The sequence below is a fragment of the Salvelinus alpinus genome, chromosome 11 (genome assembly GCF_045679555.1).
Source record: "Salvelinus alpinus chromosome 11, SLU_Salpinus.1, whole genome shotgun sequence".
Lineage (NCBI taxonomy): Eukaryota > Metazoa > Chordata > Actinopteri > Salmoniformes > Salmonidae > Salvelinus > Salvelinus alpinus.
Window position 1 is genome coordinate 47,337,924 of NC_092096.1, and position 21,084 is coordinate 47,359,007.

The 21,084-nt window shown below is 41.6% G+C and overlaps 1 protein-coding gene and 1 non-coding gene across 2 annotated transcripts in view; both read left to right on the top strand.

Moving 5' to 3' along the window:
• Positions 1–10,182, top strand: part of LOC139534265 (protein O-GlcNAcase) — a 57,178-nt gene extending 46,996 nt beyond the window's left edge. Inside the window, exon 18 of the mRNA XM_071333288.1 lies at positions 7,182–10,182. Within this exon, the coding sequence (XP_071189389.1) occupies positions 7,182–7,318 (137 nt within the window). The 3' untranslated portion in view covers positions 7,319–10,182. The remainder of the gene's footprint in view (positions 1–7,181) is intronic.
• LOC139534968 (U7 small nuclear RNA) lies at positions 6,012–6,064 on the top strand. The gene has a single exon (XR_011667054.1). It is a non-coding gene; the product is annotated as a U7 small nuclear RNA (small nuclear RNA).
• Positions 10,183–21,084: the final 10,902 nt, after the last annotated feature.

Here is a 21,084-nt window from a genome sequence, read left to right on the forward strand (position 1 = left end):
CAAAATCACTTGATGTTTTTGCAACTAGTGAATCTAACGCGCCAATGTAAACTCTGATTTTTTTATATAAATATGAACTTTATCAAACAAAACATGCATGTATTGTGTAACATGAAGTCCTATGAGTGGCATCTGATGAAGATAATCAAAGGTTAGTGATTCATTTTATCTCTATTTCTGGTTTTTGTGAAAGCTATCTTTCGCTGAAAAAATGGCTGTGTTTATTGTGGTTTTGTGGTGACCTAACATAATCGTTTGTAGTGCTTTCGCTGAAAAGCCTATTTGAAATCGGACACTTTGGTGGGATTAACAACAAGATTACCTTTAAAATGATATAAGACACATGAATGTCTGAGGAATTTTAATTATGAGATTTCTGTTTTTTGAATTTGGCGCCCTGCACTTGTTTTTGTCATATCGATCCCGTTACCGGGATTGCAGCCATAAGAATTATTAATGCGATTGGATATTAATTATTTGACTAGGCTACCTGTATTTTACATTGTTATTTCGCTGAACTCTAGATGGTTTCATTTTATTTTTGACAGTGAAACGAGGCTACTCAGGCAAGAGAAAAACCTCACCCAAATGTATAGCCTCGTTGAAAAATATAAATGGACTGTTTGAAAATGTGAAGAAAACCCCCGACGGCATTGCGCGTACCCCCAGTTCGGGAATACCTGGAATCGAATAGAATTTTGATTTTAATTACTAACTGCTCTGGGCGGAATACATATGAATACCTCTCCCGACGATGTCCGCCCAACCCCCCCCCCCCCCCCCCCCCCTCCCACACGAGGCAGAAACTCCTCTTTCAATGGCAGGTGAGAGTGCAAGTAGAGGTCAGACTCGCATAACCTCTTCTCAAGCTTTCACCTCCAGTACAGAGGCCTTCATTGAAGCAATGGGGAAGGTGCTGGTGGAGGTGATGAAGCCCTAACATGAATCCAGCCTCTAAAGTTGGCTAAGGCATTTCAGAGGAGTTGTCCCCACACCTCTTGGAGAAGATTACTTTGACTCATTGATGGAGCAGGTCAACCAGATGCTGCCTTAGTGGCACTGTTCAGAAGATAATTGAAAGCTTGACGTCGCCAGCTGTAGGAGTTGTCACCACGCTGAGAGCCAACTGCCCAGATGCGCCGGTCAAAGACTATCTGAAGATACTGGAACACACCTATGGCACTGCCACCACTGGTGTGTGGACCTGTATTATGAGTTTAGAGGTCTGAGACTGAAGCCAGCTGATAATATTCCCTACTTCGCATGGAGAAGCTTCTGCAAAAGGTTGTGATGAAGGGAGGAATAGACCGTTCCAGATTCTACCATGCCAGAGTGGAAAAGGAGTGATAAGAGGAGTGCTGTGAGGTCCTGATCCACCTCATGCTGAGAGAGAGGAAGGACAATCCCCCATCCCTGCCCACCCTACTCCAAGAGATCTGTGAGGAGGAGAATATAAAAGCTGAGAGGCACTCGCACTGGAGACCTGTGCCCCAGAAAGGTTTTCCTGTGAAGACTGACAGCCACGTCGCTGAGCTGCAGAAGCTAGTGGGTAATCTACAGTCCATGGCAGCCATGAGGAAAGTCCGTGTCCTACCCGCTGAACCTCGGATGTGTTGTCGACCCACCACTGAGAGGCAGAGATGGCGTTCCCCAGAGCGGTGACGGCATTCCCAAGAGTGGCGGAGACAACCTTCTCTCGAGTTACGGGGTCAGAGGCCAACACCCAAGAGACAACTTATTCTGCTACAACTGTGGAGAAGATTCCCACTCCTCCATACAGTGCGAGCATCCCCCTAAATACAGAGGAAGTAGCCCAGTGATTAATTCCCCTCCGCAAAGAACCAGTGAACGGTACAGGGGGGCAGTAAATGAGCGAGCTGTAACCCCACCCACAATTAACTCCACCTCACCTCCCCAGAGACCAGTCTGAATGTAAGAAGGAGTCGAGAGCCATGTAAAGCCATCCTAGACAGCGGCTTCCAAGTGACCATCATCCACCACTCATTCTACGAGACCGATCTCAGTCACTTGTCTCTCCAGTGTATCAAGGGTTTAACTCTCTGGGGTTTGAGTGAAAACAGCTCCCCCTACGACAGCTACATTGACGTCACCATCACATTTCCATCTGAAGTGGTGGGTGTCCAAAAGCCTTTACACATACTTTCCTCTTTACACACTCTTTCATTCACACTCTTTCATGCTCTGGGGAACAAAATACAACATGTTCTCTGTGCTAGAGAAGCTGTGTGAGAAGCTGGACTGTGCGACACAAGAGGGTGTACCCCATCAGAGCTCCAATCGCCTAAAGGTCTACCACCAGAGGGAAAGCGAACACTCTGAGGGAGGAGGGACCCATGGGGTTCATTCAACACACCTCTGTGAAGCCCTTGAATTTGAAGATTGAAGTCTGTATGGAGTTCACCAAGGCAGCAAGGCCTCACTGTCCTGGTCGAGCCCTTGACGAAACGGGCAATGGCTAGTCAAATAATAGTGACCAGTGCCTTCCCAGGGACGCAGGTGCGTCACTGTCAAAATAAAAAATGAGGGAATGCAGCCTGTGACTCTACAACCTTGGCTGAAGATGGGGGAACTGCACTCTGTTGAAAGCATGCACCATATTCACAAAGTCACAGGCCCTCTGTCATGACTGTCCTGTGGGAGAAACGTTCTCTCTCTACCCTTCAGTATTTTGATCGGACTGTCTTCGTCTAGAGAGACTTTTGCCAGCCAAAAACTCGGAACTTTGGAACAAATATTTCTAACATCCGAATGTGGGAAATGGTCAATAGGTAGATGTGGAAAACAAATGTTTATTTTGTGATGTCATTAAAAATTGTATAAATATGGTATAATGAAAATATCGTAATTTGGAATACGTATTTGTCAAGTTTCCATCCAATACGTGGTGTAGACAATATGAACGTATTTTTGTTAGGAATGTGATTTTAGTTTTCTAAATAGATAATTATTTTGAGAATACTTTTAACAATAAGTAGCTACGCCCCGAGTGAGGTCAGCGAGTTTAGACCAGGAAACGTGAGGTGGGAGCTACGCGTCTTAAATGGTTGAAACTTTCAATTTGGAGGTGACACCATCTGACGTCCAAAACTGTGCAGCCGTGATGTTAGGAGTCACCCCAGAAGCATTGCCTAATGCCTACGTGAACCTCACAGTCCTTACCTGCCTCAGCTGGATGTTGCAGAGCTTGAGAGAGCCAAGCAGAGTGATCCTGTGATATCTCGTGTCATGGAAGCTGTGAAAACAGGAAATGACCACTGTGCCCCACTAGAGTTGGAGTGTATAGACTTCCTCTCTCTGGAGAATGACATGAAGAACATTAGTAACATCACTGTAATGACAGATCACTTCACTCGCTATGCCCAAGCTTATGCCACTAAAGACCAGAAAGCCAGCACTGTGGCCAAGGTGCTTTGTTAAATGTCCATTATGGCCTGAATTCCTGCATCAACTCTGATCAGGGCAGAGACTTTGAAAGTAGACTCATCCGGGAGGTCCTTCAGTTGTCTGGGATGAAGAAGTCATTCACATTGCCATAGAATCCTCAAGAAAACCCAGAGCCAGAGAGATGCAATCGCACACTGCTCAATAGGAACTCTTGGATCCAAACAATGTCCACATGGAGTCAGCAGTTGGTGTACCTAGTCCATGTCTACCAAAAGTACTACTGGATTCTCCTCTTACTACCAGATGTTTGGGGAGGGAGGCTAGACTGCCCATTAATCTGTGCTTAGGAGTCACCCCGGATGGCAGCTCTGACCAAGACTACCTCAAGTACACCTCCAAATGAAGGGAACAGCTAAAGGAAGCCTATCAACTAGCCTCCACCGCAGCTTCAAGCAGGAACAAGATGAACAAAACAAGGTACGACAAGAGGGTGAGACATCAAGAGCTACAGCCTGGTGATTGTGTCCTTGTACAGAACTTGAGACTCCCAGGAAAGCACAAAATTGCCAACCGGTGGAAACCTGAACCTCATGTGATAGTGCAGTGGCTACCTGGAATGCTCACATATCAAGTACATCCCAAGAGAGGAGGACCTATGAGGACGCTCCACTGAGACCACAAGCTTCCCATTAGCCTGCTGACGGGTGAAGATGACGGTGAGACCATAGAACATAAAAAGAGGATGGAGATCCGTCATCAAAAGCATAAATGGCCAGTCTCAGTTTCTGCCCTGGCATTTGATGAAGATGAGGAGACAGTTCTGGACTTTGCTATAAGAGAGGTTGAAGGAAGCTTGGAAGAGGAAATGGGATCCATTGAAATTCGTGTTGGAATTTCCCTGGAGCAATGCCAGTACACAAGTCCTTCCCTCTCAGCAAGTTGAACCGGAGTGCCCCTCTGAAGAGGAAAGTGAAGTGACCATATGGAGGACAATTAAATGGCCCTAGTGTGCAACAGTCTCTTGTGTCAAGCCCTAGTTTAGAGGAGTCACTAACCCCAAACCCTAGCTCTGACGAGTCAGTAGTCCCTGGCACCAGTTCAGAAATCTTGCAATCCCTTGGTCCTAGTTCAGATTAGTTTAGTCCCAGTTCCCTCAGAGAAACCAATGGTTAGACTCACTTATGACCAGCTACGAATGCCTCAATACACTCAGCTATCAGTCATACACAGAGGAGTCTCTTTTGCAACAAATTTCACCTCATTACAGAGTGTTTTCTTGCACCACACACATCTCATATTTCTGAGAGTTTTTTGGTTTGAGGGTGTTTTTATATGCCTGTGCTTTACTGTTGCATAGTGTTAAGTGAGCTTACAGCTCAAGGTGTGTTGTAAACTGTGTTATGCGTTTAATTAATTCTGATGCTTAATCTTATGTTTTATGTATAACTTCCCGGACATCATGTTTTCCTAGTGAGGGATGAATGTAACACCCTGTAAAGAGTTTTAGTTTATTATGTGTGACAATGCTCATGTCCGTGTTCTGGAACTGCCCGCGTCCCCGTACAGGACTGTCTGCATCCACGTATAGTGTGGCTGCAAGGATATTGGCAGGATACACGTAGGTTGGGCTGAGGTGATCTTGTGGAACAACGACAGAGTTCACTAAGAGTGAGACACTGAAGTTTATTGTTCAATTAGCTTTTTGTTTAATAGTCAGGGGCAGTATGAGTGTAGCCAGCTCCTTTTCGCTCGCTATTCTTTTAATTTTGTGGTTCACTTGATTTGCTAGCCAAGCTTCATCTGTACAGCTAGCTAATGTTAGCTAGCTAGCTACTCTACCAGCAGCGCCCTACCACTACATCACCGGCTGCCAGCAGTCCTAAAAGTTACCGCTCGGCACCGATGGACCTCCGGTTGTTTCTTCCAGCTGTTAAATTCCATGGAATGCTTGGCCCTCGTTGACGGATGCTAGCTAGTTCTATCTTCACTGGATGGACTTTAACTTTAGTATTTTAACCCCTCTGTGTCCTAGGACAAGGATCACATTTTAAAATATTATTTTCTGTTTTTTTTGTTGAAAGCTCTCAAGTGTTTTAACTTTACTATCTGCCTACTTTTAGGTACAGTGACTTCAGAAAGTATTCATACTCCTTAACTTATTCCACATTTTGTTCTGTTAAAACCTGAATTCAAAATGGATTAAATAGATTTTTTAATCTTACCTACAGTACCAGTCAAAAGTTTGGACACACCTACTCATTCAAGGGTTTTTCTTTATTTGTACTATTTTCTACATTGTAGAATAATAGTGAAGACATACAACTATGAAGAAACACATATGGAATCATCTAGTAACCAAAAAAGTGTTAAACAAATAGAAATATAAGGGCTTAAAAATTGACCTACTCCAGCCACCCAAGTCATAGACTGTTTTCTCTGTTACTGCATGGTAAGCGTTACCGATGCAACAAGTCAGGAACCAACAGGACCCTGAACAGCTTCTACCCCCAAGCCATAAGACTGCTAAATATTTAGTTAAATAGTTAACCAAATAGATACCCGAACTATCTGCATTGACCCCAGTCCTACCTACCTACGAGTTATGGAAATATGCTCTTTTAGTATTTCTCCAGTAGGTTTCCTCAAGGAGAAAGCCTTCACTTCTATGTCAAAGATAATAAATCAAAAATACTATTGTAAATACTACAGTATATTACAGTCCGCAAACACACTTCAGTAAATACTACAGTATACTACATTCTGCAAACACACTACATTAATTACTATATTATATACTACAGTTTTATTTTACTACAATATTTATACTATAGTTCACTGTAAATACTACAGTATACTACAATAGTCATCAAAAACACTACAGTGATTTATACCATAGTATACTATAGTATTTTTTCATGTGGGGTGTTAGGGTATAACTAGGCCCTCAAAGAAAGGCCTTATGATATATGTAATGTATTGTAATAAAGAGTTAAGGCTAAGGCTGGTGGAACCGTTCAAAGAGGGTTCTAGGAGGAACCCTTCAAAGATTATAGGGTTCTTGGTAGAACCCTTCATAGAAGGTTCTAGGAAGAAACGTAAGATGATAAAATGGTTCCTGGTAGAATCGTTTATAGAGGGTTCTAGGAAGAACTCTTCAAAAGGTTTAACCTCGCACCAAAAAAGGTTCCCCTATGGGGACAAACCGAAAAACCTAGAGTGTAGGGCGGCAGGTAGCCTAGTGGTTAGACCGTTGGACAGTAACCAAAAGATTGCTACTTTGAATCCCAGAGCCGACTAGGTGAAAAATATGTCGATCTGCCTTTGAGCAAGGCACTTAACCCTAATTGCTCCAGGGTCAGCGTCAATAATGGCTGATTCCTGGCCGTGACCCCACTCTCCGAGTGTGTCTCGCCGATTTCCATTTCAGATTTCCATTTCACACCACACACTTGTACAGGTTACACACTTGTACATGTGTGAAACAGGACAAATGTAAGCACACTGGTTAAAAGTAGTGCACTATGTAGGGAATAGGGTGCCATTTGGGAAGTAACCTTTGTCTTTCTGGTTGTTCTAGTTCAGGGGTGTCAAACTCATTCCACGGATGGCTGAGATGCAGGTTTTTGTTTTTTCCTCCGTGGAATGAGTTTGACACGTGTTCTTGTTTCTCTTCTCTGCTCGCTCTCATATGTCTATCAACGATCATCTAATTCACTCTCTTTGTCTCTCTCTCTGTGTGTGCGCACGTGTGGTGTGTGTGTGTGTGTGTGTTACAGGTGCTCATGGTGTGTTCTGTGAGGTGCAGCCTACAGATCGCATGAGGCTGGACTTCCTGACTAAACTAGGCTTCTTGGAGATCATCAGAGGAGAGGCACGACACAGAGAGGGAGTGGTACTGGGCAGGCTGCTCTGAACACACACACATGCATACACGCTCACACACACACAGAAATGTACACACAAGAGCTGTAATGGTTCACCAAACCCAGGGTTCGGTATGTATTGCAGTTTTGAGGTCACAGTTCGGTTACGGTGCAGCGGGAAAATGAAATGCCAACAGTTAGCCTATTCTAGTTACTTTTTGTTTATTTAAGAAAATACAAGGTGTTGGTATTCCTGATTGGGAAAACACACGAATACTCATCAAAACTACATTTAAAATAAAGTGCAATATGCGTGTGAAATCAATGTGTAAAAATGGCTCAGACATTGTATAGGCCTATGCTGATAATGTTTTTCTTACAAAGAGAAAAAGATGTGCACTTGTGTGACTCTCATAAAGAGAGCATGTCTGTAGCACAGTACTTCTCATCTCCCACTCCGAGGTAATGTGATGGGCTGTCACTGTGTATTCAATAGGGTCTTGGTTGAAAATCGACCAACCTCAGAATTCCCACTTCCTGTTTAGATTTTTCTCCGGTTTTTGCCTGCCATATGAGTTCTAATATACTCACAGACATCATTCAAACAGTTTTAGAAACTTCAGAGTGTTTTCTATCCAATATGAATAATAATATGCTCTGTAGACCTGGAGGTCCATTCATCTGTAGTAAGCATAACAGAGTGTGAATTGGCTAATTAATTTGTCGACCTCACCTCCCGCCATTGTACAGAACTAGTTACCGGCTGCGCCTCACAAAATGACAGTTTTTAAATGCACCAATTAAGATCACAATTGTGATTACAACGTGCGCATAGGCTGTAGTTGTTTTAAGGGAATAGCCTGAAAAGTTTTTTTTTCAGTACAGAATTACTCGAGGCATACATCGCAGCGTAGGCATAGCATATAAAAATAAATGTATTCATTCAAAGTTCACAGTACGACCCGAGGTCCCTGTACTGCCACCGTTACACCCCAATACACACCCGTACATGCACGCGCTCACACATTCATTTGCATGCACGCACACACACATTCATTTGCATGCACGCACACACACACACAGCACATGCTCAAAAACACACATATACTCATATGCGCACTAATAAACACTGTGTAGTACAAAAGGAACAATAGAACAAAACTACTGTAAGCTTAATCACACACAGGTGATACAGGGTAATGGATGACACAGTGCTGTCTATACACACACGAAAACGCATGAAAAGACAGAGGGCAAACATTCACACGAACACACATAACACACACGCGAAAACAGATATGAACATACACAAGGCTGAGGGTTATATGGATGATGAAGACGGACACAAAACCAATATGTGCATCAGATGGCCCACAGACCCAAACACACACACACCGATAAATCCTACTCAGTGTAGGACATATAGCATCATTCACCACGTCCTTTTCTTTCTATCTTCTAGAAGCACAAGAACAACAACGCAACCGTTAAACGTTTTATACCTGAGACATGTCTTCACTAGAAACCAAGAATGTCCTTTTCTATTGAGGAGACTTGGGCTGGGATTCAATCCGATCCTGCTTGTAGACAATGCAGCTTTTAAAGGCAATATCCCCACGTTTGCGGAGATCGCATTCAAGGGATTGGCACGGACCCTGGAACTGACCATATATGTAGCTTTATTACTTTCTTGTGTGTTTTTGTTCTACTTGACTTTTTTTTATAGTACTGCTGATATTGATTACTGTACTTGTGCACGTGACAAAAACTTGAGGAAAAAGCTGCAACATGGAAATTACTTTTAAATGACAACCACGCTGCAACAAGGTTTCGGATTGAATCCGGCCTTGGTTGAGAAGATTATCAGCGGTCTATGTCTTTTACCTTCATAAATAAAGTGTATTATTCTCATTAAATCGAATAGAGTTAGGTCACAGATGGAAGGGATTTAGTTATCAAAATCTTTGACTAGGTGAGTGCTTGAGAACACTACTGTCAGTGTCTATCTAGAAGATAGCGAAGGAGTCAGGCGCAGGACACAGGTAAGAGTAAAAAACACTGTATTTACTCAATACAAGAGCGTAACAAAAATCCCGTATTAAAACAAGGACAAAACAGGACATCGAACTCCAACACACGAAAGACAATTACGCACAAAACAGAAAGGGAAACCAGATGGTTAAATAAGAAACATAATTATGCGATGGGAACCAGGTGTGTAAACAGACAAAACAAAAGGAAAAATGAAATCATGAAATGGATCGGTGGTAGCTAGAAAGCTGGTGACCTCGACCGCCGAACGCCGCCCGAACAAGGAGAGGGAACAACTTCGGTGGAAGTCCTGACAACTACAAACATGTCAGTTTTTTTCTCTCGATCACGTCCTAACCATTCGTCTCCTATCTGTGTGACTACTTTTCTAGAACAGCAGCGCTTACTATTCATTGTCCTTGAATCACTGTCTCTGTCCCAAATGATACCCTATTCCATATTTAGTGCACTATGGTCAAAAGTAGTGTACTATATAGGGAACGGAGCCTTTGTCTTTGTCTCACTATGCTTGCTTCAGTGAACAATGGTTGTTTTGTAATGAGGTCTGTCGTTAGATGTATATAGCCAGTGTTCATTCCTTTTAAAGGCAATGTTCCCAGAGATCACATTCACGGTAAAAGCTGCAGAGGTTGGTTCAATGGGAAATTACCTTTAAATGTCAAGGGTGCTACAACGCAGTTTTGGACTGAATCCCGGCCTAACTGTTCATTCAGGGTGTGTGAGGGTTAAACTACCATGTTACTGTGTAGAAAGAAGTCTATGTGTTTACAAATTACTGCAGTAATACCAATGTTTTAAAATGTAACATTTTATAAAAATATTTTTTGTTGTTGACACTATTAAAATATGTTTTCCTCCTTTCCTTGTGCCTTTCAGTGTCTGTTTGTCTTTCATCATGTCATGAGGTTATCTCTTTAAGAAAAAGAAAAATTCTTCATTTTTTTCACATCTACAGTTCCTTCACAAATTCTTCATACCCCTTATTGCACATTTTGTGTGACAGCCTTTTGCAAATGTATTGAAAATGAAATACAGAAATATCTCAGTATTCACACCCCTGGGTCAATACTTTGTAGAAGCACCTTTTGGCTGCGATTACAGCAATGAGTCTTTGGGTAAGTCTCTAAGAGCTTTGCACACCTGGATTGTACAATATTTGCCCATTATTCTTTGAAAAATTCTTCAAGCTCTTTAAAATTGATTGTTGATCATTGCTAGACAGCAATTATCAAGTCTTGCCATAGATTTTCAAGCCAATTTAAGTCAAAACTGGAAAGCAGACTGAACCAGGTTTTCCTCTTAAGATTTTGCATGTGCTTATAGCTGTATTCTGTTTCTTTTTATCCTGAAAAACACCCTAGTCCTCGCCGATGACAAGCATACCCATAACATGATTCAGCCACCACCATGCTTGAAAATATGAAGTGGTATTCAGTGATGTGTAGTGTTGGATTTTCCCCAAACATAACGCTTTGTATTCAGGACCAAATGGGTATTTCTTTGCCACATTTTTTGCAGTATTATGTAAGTGACTTGCTGCAAACAGGATGCATGTTTTGGAATATTTTTCATTCAGTACAGGCTTCTTTCTTTTCACTCTGTCATTTAGGTTAGTATTGTGGAGTAACTACAATGTTGTTGATCCATCCTCAGTTTTATCATATCACAACCATTAAACTCTGTAACTGTTTTAAAATCACCATAGACCTCATTGTGAAATCTCTGAGTAGTTTCTTTCCTCTTTGTAGTGACTGAGTGTATTGACACACCTTTCAAAGACCAATAACTTCCCTATTCTTAAAGGGATATTCAAGTATGACTCAATTGTCATACTTGAGTAAAAGTAAAGATACTTTAATAGAAAATGACTCAAGTAAAAGTGAAAGTCACCAGGTAAAATAGTACTTGAGTAAAAGTCTAAAAGTATTTCGTTTTAAATACACTTAAGTGTCAAAAATAAATGGAATTGCTAAAATGTACTTAAGAATCAAAGTATAAACCATTTCAAATTCCTTATATTAAGCAAGCCAGAAGGCACAATTTTCATTTTTATTTTTTTGTGACGGATAGCCAGGGGCATACTCCAACACGCAACACATAATTTACAAGCGAAGCATTTGGGGTTAGTGAGTCCGCCAGATCAGAGGCAGTAGGAATGACCAGGGATGGCCTCTTGATAAGTGTGTGAATTGGACCATTTTCCTGTCAAAATGTAACAAGTACTTTGGGTGTCAGAGAAAATGTATGTAAAATAAGTTAAAAGTTCATTATTTTCTTTAGGAATGTAGTGAAGTAAAAGTAGAAGTTGGCAGAAACCCCCAAAAACTACTGAAGTGGTACTTTAAAGTATTTTTACTTTGTTACTTATACCACTGCTACTCAATTGAGGGACTTTTCAGATAATTGTATGTGTGGGGTACAGAGATGGGGTAGACATATTTTTATTTTTATTGAACACGAAATAGAGTCCATGCAAACTATTATGCAATTTGTTAAAAATATGTTTACTCCTGAACGTATTTAGGCAAAGGGTTGAATACTTATCGACTCGACATTTCAGCTTTTCATTTTCTATAAATGTTTTACATTTTCTACAAACAAAATTCCACTTTGACATTATGGGGTATTGTGTGTAGATCAGTGATACAAAATCAGGCTGTAACTCAACAACATTTGGAAAAAGTTAAGTGGTATGAATACTTTATGAAGGCACTGGGAGAGAGAGAATTCCATCCAGTGTCATTAGAAAGGCATTTTAATTCACAAGCAAAACTGCTGAAACATAGCACATGATTTAAAATGCAGGTATACAATACAGTAAGGCTATGTTTAGACAGGCAGTTTGAAGTGAACCAAATCTAACATTTTCACATTTCCAATACACATCTGATCTCTACTGAGAATCTGATTGTAAACAGCAATTTTAAAGCTTTGATTCACAGTAATTGAACCTCTCCTCACACATGTGTACACTATCTCTCTCACTTACTCACTCACATTACAAGATCCTTCCATCAGTTATGATGCAGCTCAGTGGTTTCAGTCCTACTGTCTGTTAATCCCGTCGGACAAACCCAACATCATAGATCTCACACTGGTGTGAATGTTCACCTAGGTCAGGGTTTACAAACCTACATTTATACAGTCTCTCCACTCTGTACAGCAGCTTGCTAGTCAAGCTAGACAGTCAGGTATATAAAATGCATATAAAATGCAGATGAAATATATATTTTTTATGTGATGTCCGGACCTCGGTGAAGACTGAATCTGGAAGGCGGGGGCTAAATGAGTTTGACACCACTGGCCTGGGATACCCCTCTCTCAATTCTAACCTTAACCATTAGGGGCAACTTCATCCTACTCCTTATATCTCAGCTTCACCAAGGGTCTTGGTGGAGGTTCCAGGACCTAGATCCAACCAGCGGAGTCCGCTCCAGTTAGCTCGAGGACAAGATCAGTCCATCCTGAGCAGGAGTGACCCTGGGCCTTGAGGAAGCTTCAGACATGGAGCAGGTCAGTGGGCAGCAGCTTGTGGAGGACCATGAGGCTGCTGTAGTCACAAGATATGATAAGATTAAGTTTAGTGTCCACATTGTAGAATAATAGTGAAGACATAAAAACTATGAAATAACGCTTATGGAATCATGTAGTAACCAAAACAAGTGTTAAACAAATCAAAATATATTTCATATTTTAGATTCTTAAAAGTAGCCACCCTTTGCCTTGATGACAGCTTTGCACACTTGGCATTCTCTCAACCAGCTTCACCTGGAATGCTTTTCCAACAGTCTTGAAGGAGTTCCCACATACGCTGAGCACTTGCGGTCCAACTCATCCCAATCCATCTCAATTGGGTTGAAGTTAGATGATTATGGAGGCCAGGTCGTCTGATGCAGCACTCCCATCACTCTCCTTGGTCAAATATCCCGTACACAGCCTGGAGGTATGCTGGCTCATTGTCCTGTTGAAAAACAAATGATAGTCCCACTAAGCGCAAACCAGATGGGATGGCATATCGCTGCAGAATGCTGTGGTAGCCATGCTGGTTAAGTGTGCATTGAATTCTAAATCAATTACTGACAGTGTCACCAGCAAAGCACCCCCACACCATCACACCATCACACCTCCTCCATGCTTCACGGTGGGAACCACACATACAGAAATCATCCGTCCACCTACTCTGCGTCTCACAAAGACGCAGCGTTTGGAACCAAAAATCTCAAATTTGGACTCATCAGACCAAAGGACAGATTTCCATCAGTCTAATGTCCATTGCTCGTGTTTCTTGGTCCGAGCAACTCTCCTATTCTTATTGGTGTCCTTTTGTAGTGGTTTCTTTGCAGCAATTTGACCATGAAGGCCTGATTCACACCGTCTCCTCTGAACAGTTGATGTTGAGATGTGTCTGTTACTTGAACTCTGTGAAGCATTTATTTGGGCTGCAATTTCTGAGGCTGGTAACTCTAATGAACTTATCCTCCGCAGCAGAGAAAATTCTGGGTCTTCCTTTCCTGTGGTGGTCCTCATGAGAGCCAGTTTCATCATGGCACTTGATGGTTCTTGTGACTGCACTTTCAAAGTTCTGGGATTTTCCAAATTGACTGACCGTCATGTCTTAAAGAAATTATAGACTGTCATTTCTCTTTGCTTATTTGAGCTGTTCTTGCCATAATATGGACTTGGTCATTTACTAAATAGGGCTATATTCTGTATACCACCCCTACACAACTGATTGGCTCAAACACATTAATTAAGAAGGAAAGAAATTCCATAAAAAAACTTTTAACAAGGCACACCTGTTAATTGAAATGCATTCCAAGTGACTACCTCATGAAGCTGGTTGAGAGAAAGCCAAGAGTGTGCAAAGCTGTCATCCAAGGCAAAGGGTGGCTACTTTGAATCTTGATTTGTTTAACTCATTTTTGGTTACTACATGATTCCATATGTGTTATTTCATAGTTTTGATGTCTTCACTATTATTCTACAATGTAGAAAATAGTAAAAATAAAGAAAAAAACAGCAATGAGTAACTGTGTCCAAACTTTTGACTGGTACTGTATATAAATAAATAGATATTTCCTGATATTTCTTATATCTCTCAGATATAGGATAGACACTTCAGAACAAACTTCCTTTAGATTATTTTGGGGGGTCTATCTGTTGTTCCGTGTAGTGAATCTGTTATTCAATGCGGTTGAATGGGCTAATAGCAGTAAGGCCAAATTAAATGTTTCATCAAATATTTTTACTAAGTTGACTGTGCCTTTAAACTGCTTCGAAAATACCAGAAAACAATGTCATGGCTTTAGAATCTTCTGATAGGCTAATTTACATAATTTGTTTGAATTGGAGGTGTACCTGTTGATGTATGTCAAGGCCTACCTTCAAACTCAGTGCCTCTTTGCTTGACATCATGAGAAAATCAAAAGAAATCAGCCAAGACATCAGAAAAAGAATTGTAGACCTACACAAGTCTGGTTCATCCTTGGGAGCAATTTCCAAATGCCTGAAGGTACCACGTTCATCTGTACAAACAATAGTATGCAAGTATAAACACCATGGGACCATGCAGCTGTCATACCGCTCAGGAAGAAGACACGTTCTGTCTCCTAGAGATGAACGTACTTTGGTGCGAAAAGTGCAAATCAATCCCAGAACAACAGCAAAGGACCTTGTGAAGATGCTGGAGGAAACAGGTACAAAAGTACCTATATCCACAGTAAAACGAGTCCCATATCGACATAACCTGAAAGGTCGCTCAGCAAGGAAGAAGCCACTGCTCCAAAACTGCATAAAAAAGCCAGACTACGGTTTGCAACTCCACATTGGGACAAAGATCTTACTTTTTGGGGAAATGTCCTCTGGTCTGGTGAAACAAAAATAGAACTGTTTGGCCATAATGACCATCGTTATGTTTGGAGGAAAAAGGGGGTTGGCTTGCAAGCCGAAGAACACCATCCCAACCGTGAAGCACGGGGGTGGCAGCATCATGTTGTGGGGGTGCTATGCTGCAAGAGGGACTGGTGCACTTCACAAAATAGATGGCATCATGAGGGAGGAAAATTATGTGGATATATTGAAGCAACATCTCAAGACATCAGTCAGGAAGTTAAAGCTTGGTCACAAATGGGTCTTCCAAATGGACAATGACCCCAAGCATACTTCCAAAGTTGTGACAATATGGCTTAAGGACAACAAAGTCAAGGAATTGGAGTGACCACCACAAAGCCATGACCTCAATCCTATAGAAAATTTGTGGGCAGAACTGAAAAAGCGTGTGCAAGCAGAGAGGCCTACAAACCTGACTCAGTTACCCCAGCTCTGTCAGGAGGAATGGGCCAAAATTTACCCAACTTATTGTGAGAAGCTTGTGGTAGGCTACCCAAAACGTTTGACCCAAGTTAAACAATTTAAAGTCAATGCTACAAAATACTAATTGAGTGTATGTAAACTTCTGACCCATTGAGAATGTGATGAAAGAAATAAAAGCTGAAATAAATCATTCTCTCAACTATTATTCTGACATTTCACATTCTTAAAATAAAGTGGTCTAAGACAGGGAATCTTTACTAGGATTAAATGTCAGGAATTGTGAAAAACTGAGTTTAAATGTATTTGGCTAAAGTATATGTAAACTTCGGACTTCAACTGTATTTATTTCTAAATGACCAAATATGATTTCAATTACTAGCATATTCATCCATCCAATCAATCAGTAAATCAATCAATCAATGGCTGCATCTGAAATGGCACCCTTTTCCCTATGGCCCTAATCAAAAGTAGGGAATATGATGACTACACCACTCGCGAGCGTTGCAAAATAAATTTAGAAATCTATATTATTCAATTATTGCACCCACACTACTTGGGTGCCAATCAATGAGTGTCTGCGTTGCCAAGGGCTAAAATAGAAGTCAGTTATATTTGTGACGCAGATTGTGCTGCAATCCTGCCTCTCCCATCTCCTCATTGGTTTATAGAAGCAGGTACCCACGTGCCATCTCCTCATTGGTTATACCCATGTGGGTGACTGAAAGATGAACTAGGTCAGTGCGGTAATGCACCTAATGTATGAAAAATGCCAATTGCAATATAAAGTCAAGAGAAGAAAAATCCTAGAAGGAGGAGAGATGACTAGAAACGATTCGGTTGACAGTTTTGTGTGGTTTAATTGTTGGAGTAAAGGACCTTGTGCATTTCAGGTAAAATAACAACTCGATATTTATATCCCAGGACAAATTAGCTAGCAACAGCAAGCTAGCTAAATAGGACAAGTTAGCTAGCAAGTGCAAGCTAGCTAGCTAAATTGCCATAAATGTTTTAATGCTTTTCAAACTGTCCCCAAATGAATGTAATTGGTTCAGAGTTTGTTTTGATATTTTAACCTGCGTGTCATGATCGCGTTTGGTGTGGGGGGACAAAATAGATATAACGTAAACTCACTCACTTTTGTTCATCGCCTTGGTCTGTACAATTTACCTTATTTTAGTGCCCCAAAAACGTAATACTTCCAGATCAACTGTAATGTCAATACCATTGTAAAGCACAATTTCTCCCCTTTCCAACAGAATCAATTACATGACCCCCACACGGCCCGTTTCTGCTTTCAAGAAGGCAACGAGCACCGTCGGGTCTTAAAAAAAATGGCGGGTGGGGAAGCGAAACTAATGCGTGATAGTGAGGAGGAGGGATGTTTTGTGGGAAAATTGCTTTTTTTCACTCGATCTGTCCAACTTATCACCTTATCGCCTCTAAAATGTAAATAAAACACTATAAAGAGTTTATATAATGTGTCATTACATACCTATTTGAAGGTTGGTGTCGAATTTGAATCGGGTTTTTAGGGCGGTGCTAAAGTGATCTTAGAAGTAAACAGCGGCTTTGAGAATGATGATCGCATGCAATGATGACGCAAAAAATGGCTAGGTATCCCCCATTACCCCCGTCACTGTCCATTTCTTGTTTTTAAAGGATGAGAGTAGTGCTAAACCTGGTGGAGAGAGATTGTAAGACAGAAATAGTTGCTTTATGGACCAACACCAGGTGACGGTGACCAGACCCTACCCATTTGTGTTGGTTCTTGGGGACTGCTCACAGGTTTTAGTCATTATTGGAGCAAGATGCACTGGATGTGTGCTTCAAGTCCTATTATGTGTTTGATATCAACTTTCACACTGTGCCCCAGCATGGGAATTCCTACAGACCATGGTGTGTCAGCTGCCAGGAACAGAATCCCTTGCACTAAGACTGTTGCGAGCATGTTTTTTATCAACTGAACAATAGTGGATAAGTATCTGCTCTTGTATGTAGAGTGAGAAGTGACAGGATATATTAATTCCTGTGAATAAATAGATCAATGGATGAGCCATGAGTGTCTCATTCCAATGCTAATATGCTCTTAACCTAAGCCCTGTCTAAGACAATGGAGAGGTTCTACTAAACTGTATGGCATTGGTTTAAAAAGGTACCAAGGATCATTTTGCTACTTCAAGTATCAAATATATAAAACAAATTTGGCCTTACTGCTATTAGCCCATACAAATGCATTGACTAACAGATTTAATGCATGGTAAACTCATATCTGAAACACTTGTAATAAAATAATGAATTAACCCCATTTATCATTAAACAATCTCATATACAGTGCATTCGGAAAGTATTCAGACTCCTTGACTTCCACATTTTGTTACGTTACAGCCTTATTCTAAAATGTATTAAATCGTTTTCCCCCCCTCAATCTACACACAATACCCCATAATGACAAAGCAAAAACGGGTTTATAAATTTTTGCAAATGGATTACAAAACTGAAATATCCCATTTACGTAAGTATTCAGACCCTTTACTCAGTGCTTTGTTGAAGCATCTTTGGCATCGATTCCAGCCTTGAGGCTTCTTGGGCATGATGTTTCAAGCTTGGCGCACCTTTATTTGGGGATTTTGTCCCATTCTTCTCCGCAGATCCTCTCAAGCTCTGTCAGGTTGGATGGGGAGCGACACTGCATAGCTATTTTCAGGTTTCTCCAGAGATGTTCGATCGGGTTCAAGTCCGGGCTCTGGCTGGGCCACTCAAGGACATTGAGGCTTGTGCCGAAGCCACTCCTGTCTTGTCTTGGCTGTGGCTTAGGGTTGTTGTCCTGTTGTAAGGTGAATATTCGCCCCAGTCTGAGGTCCTGAGCACTCTGGAACAGGTTTTCATCAAGGATCTCGCTGTACTTTGCTCCTTTCATCTTTCCCTCGCTCATGACTAGTCTCCCAGTCCCTGCCGCTGGAAAACATCCCCACAGCATGATGCTGCCACCACCACCATGCTTCACCTTAAAGATGGTGCCAGGTTTCCTCCAGACAAGATGCTTGGCATTCAGGTAAGAGTTCAAGCTTGGTTTCATGAGACCTGAGAATCTTGTTTCTCATGGTCAGAGTCCTTTAGGTGCCTTTTGGCAAACTCCAACCAGGCTGTCATGTGCCTTTTACTGAGGAGTGGCTTCGGTCTGGCCACTACCATTAAGGTCTGATTGGTGGAGTGCTGTAGAGATTGCCCTTCTGGAATGTTCTCCCATCTCCACAGAGGAACTCTGGTGCTCTGTCAGAGTGACCATCGGGTTCTTGGTCACCTTCCTGACCAAGGCCTTCTACCCTGTTTGCCCAGTTTGGCAGGACGGCCAGCTCTAGGTAATCTTCGTGGTTCCAAACTTCTTGCATTTAAGAATGATGGAGGCCACTGTGTTCAATGCTACATAAATGTTTCTGGTACCCTTCCCCAGATCCCTGCCTCGACACAATCCTGTCTAGGAGCTCTACGAACAATTCCTTCGACTTCATGGCTTGGTTTTTCCTCTGACATGCACTGTCAACTGTGGGACCTTTTTATATAGACAGGTGTGTGCCTTTCCAAATCATGTCCAATCAATTTAATTTACCACAGGTGGACTCCAATCATGTTGTAGAAACAGCTCAAGGATGACCAATGGAAACAAGGATGCACCTGAGCTCAATTTCACGTCTCATGGTAAAGGTTTAGAATACTTATGGAATTAAGGTATTTCTGTTTTAAATTTGTATACTTTTGCACAAAAAAAGTTTTTCACTTGGTCATTTATGGGGTATTGTGTGTACAGTGGTTCTTCCTTTTAAAAGCTGCGAGCTTACACCGCGGGACTTAGGTACCCAGCGTCACGGCTTCATTGCTCCAGACCACCACAAGAGAGCGTTAGAGCACTCATTATGCATTTGGGTTCCAAGGTTTTTATATGACCGATCATATCGAGTGTTTCCAATTAAGAATTTGACGCGAACCACCCATCCCTGGTGACTTTCTTCAGCGAAGATGGCTGACAATACATTATGGTGGAAGCAAATTTACATTTTTATAATGTCATAATGAGTCAAGCAAAAAATGTACAATTGAGAGGAATATGTTAGTTAATGTAGAGACAAACGATTGTGCATATTTGTTTGTCTTAGTTAATTTACGAAAATCACTATTTATCAAGTTAGCTAGCTAGTGTTATGACATGAGTATGAATTTGTGTTTAATGTTTTTTTATTTATTTTATTTTTTATTTCACCTTTATTTAACCAGGTAGGCTAGTTGAGAACAAGTTCTCATTTGCAACTGCGACCTGGCCAAGATAAAGCATAGCAGTGTGAACAGACAACACAGAGTTACACATGGAGTAAACAATAAACAAGTCAATAACATGGTAGAAAAAAAAGAGAATCTATATACAATGTGTGCAAAAGGCATGAGGTAGGCAATAAATCGAATAATTACAATTTAGCAGATTAACACTGGAGTGATAAATCATCAGATGATCATGTGCAAATAGAGATACTGGTGTGCAAAAGAGCAGAAAAGTAAATAAATAAAAGCAGTATGGGGGGTAAGGTAGGTAAATTGGGTGGGTAGTTTACAGATGGACTATGTACAGCTGCAGCGATCGGTTAGCTGCTCGGATAGCAGATTTTTAAAGTTGTTGAGGGAGATAAAAGTCTCCAACTTCAGAGATTTTTGCAATTCGTTCCAGTCGCAGGCAGCAGAGAACTGGAAGGAAAGGCGTCCAAATGAGGTTTTGGCTTTAGGGATGATCAGTGAGATACACCTGCTGGAGCGCGTGCTGCGGGTGGGTGTAGCCATCGTGACCAGTGAACTGAGATAAGGCGGCACTTTACCTAGCATAGCCTTGTAGATGACCTGGAGCCATTGGGTCTGACGACGAACATGTAGCGAGGGCCAGCCGACTAGGGCATACAGGTCGCAGTGGTGGGTCGTATAAGGTGCTTTAGTAACAAAACGAATGGCACTGTGATAAACTGCATCCAGTTTGCTGAGTAGAGTATTGGAAGCTATTTTGTAGATGACATCGCCGAAGTCGAGGATCGGTAGGATAGTCAGTTTTACTAGGGTAAGTTTGGCGGCGTGAGTGAAGGAGGCTTTGTTGCGGAATAGAAAGCCGATTCTTGATTTGATTTTGGATTGGAGATGTTTGATATGAGTCTGGAAGGAGAGTTTGCAGTCTAGCCAGACACCTAGGTACTTATAGATGTCCACATATTCTAGGTCGGAACCGTCCAGGGTGGTGATGCTAGTCGGGCGTGCGGGTGCAGGCAGCGAACGGTTGAAAAGCATGCATTTGGTTTTACTAGCGTTTAAGAGCAGTTGGAGGCCACGGAAGGAGTGTTGTATGGCATTGAACTTCGTTTGGACGTTAGATAGCACAGTGTCCAAGGAAGGGCCGGAAGTATATAGAATGGTGTCGTCTGCG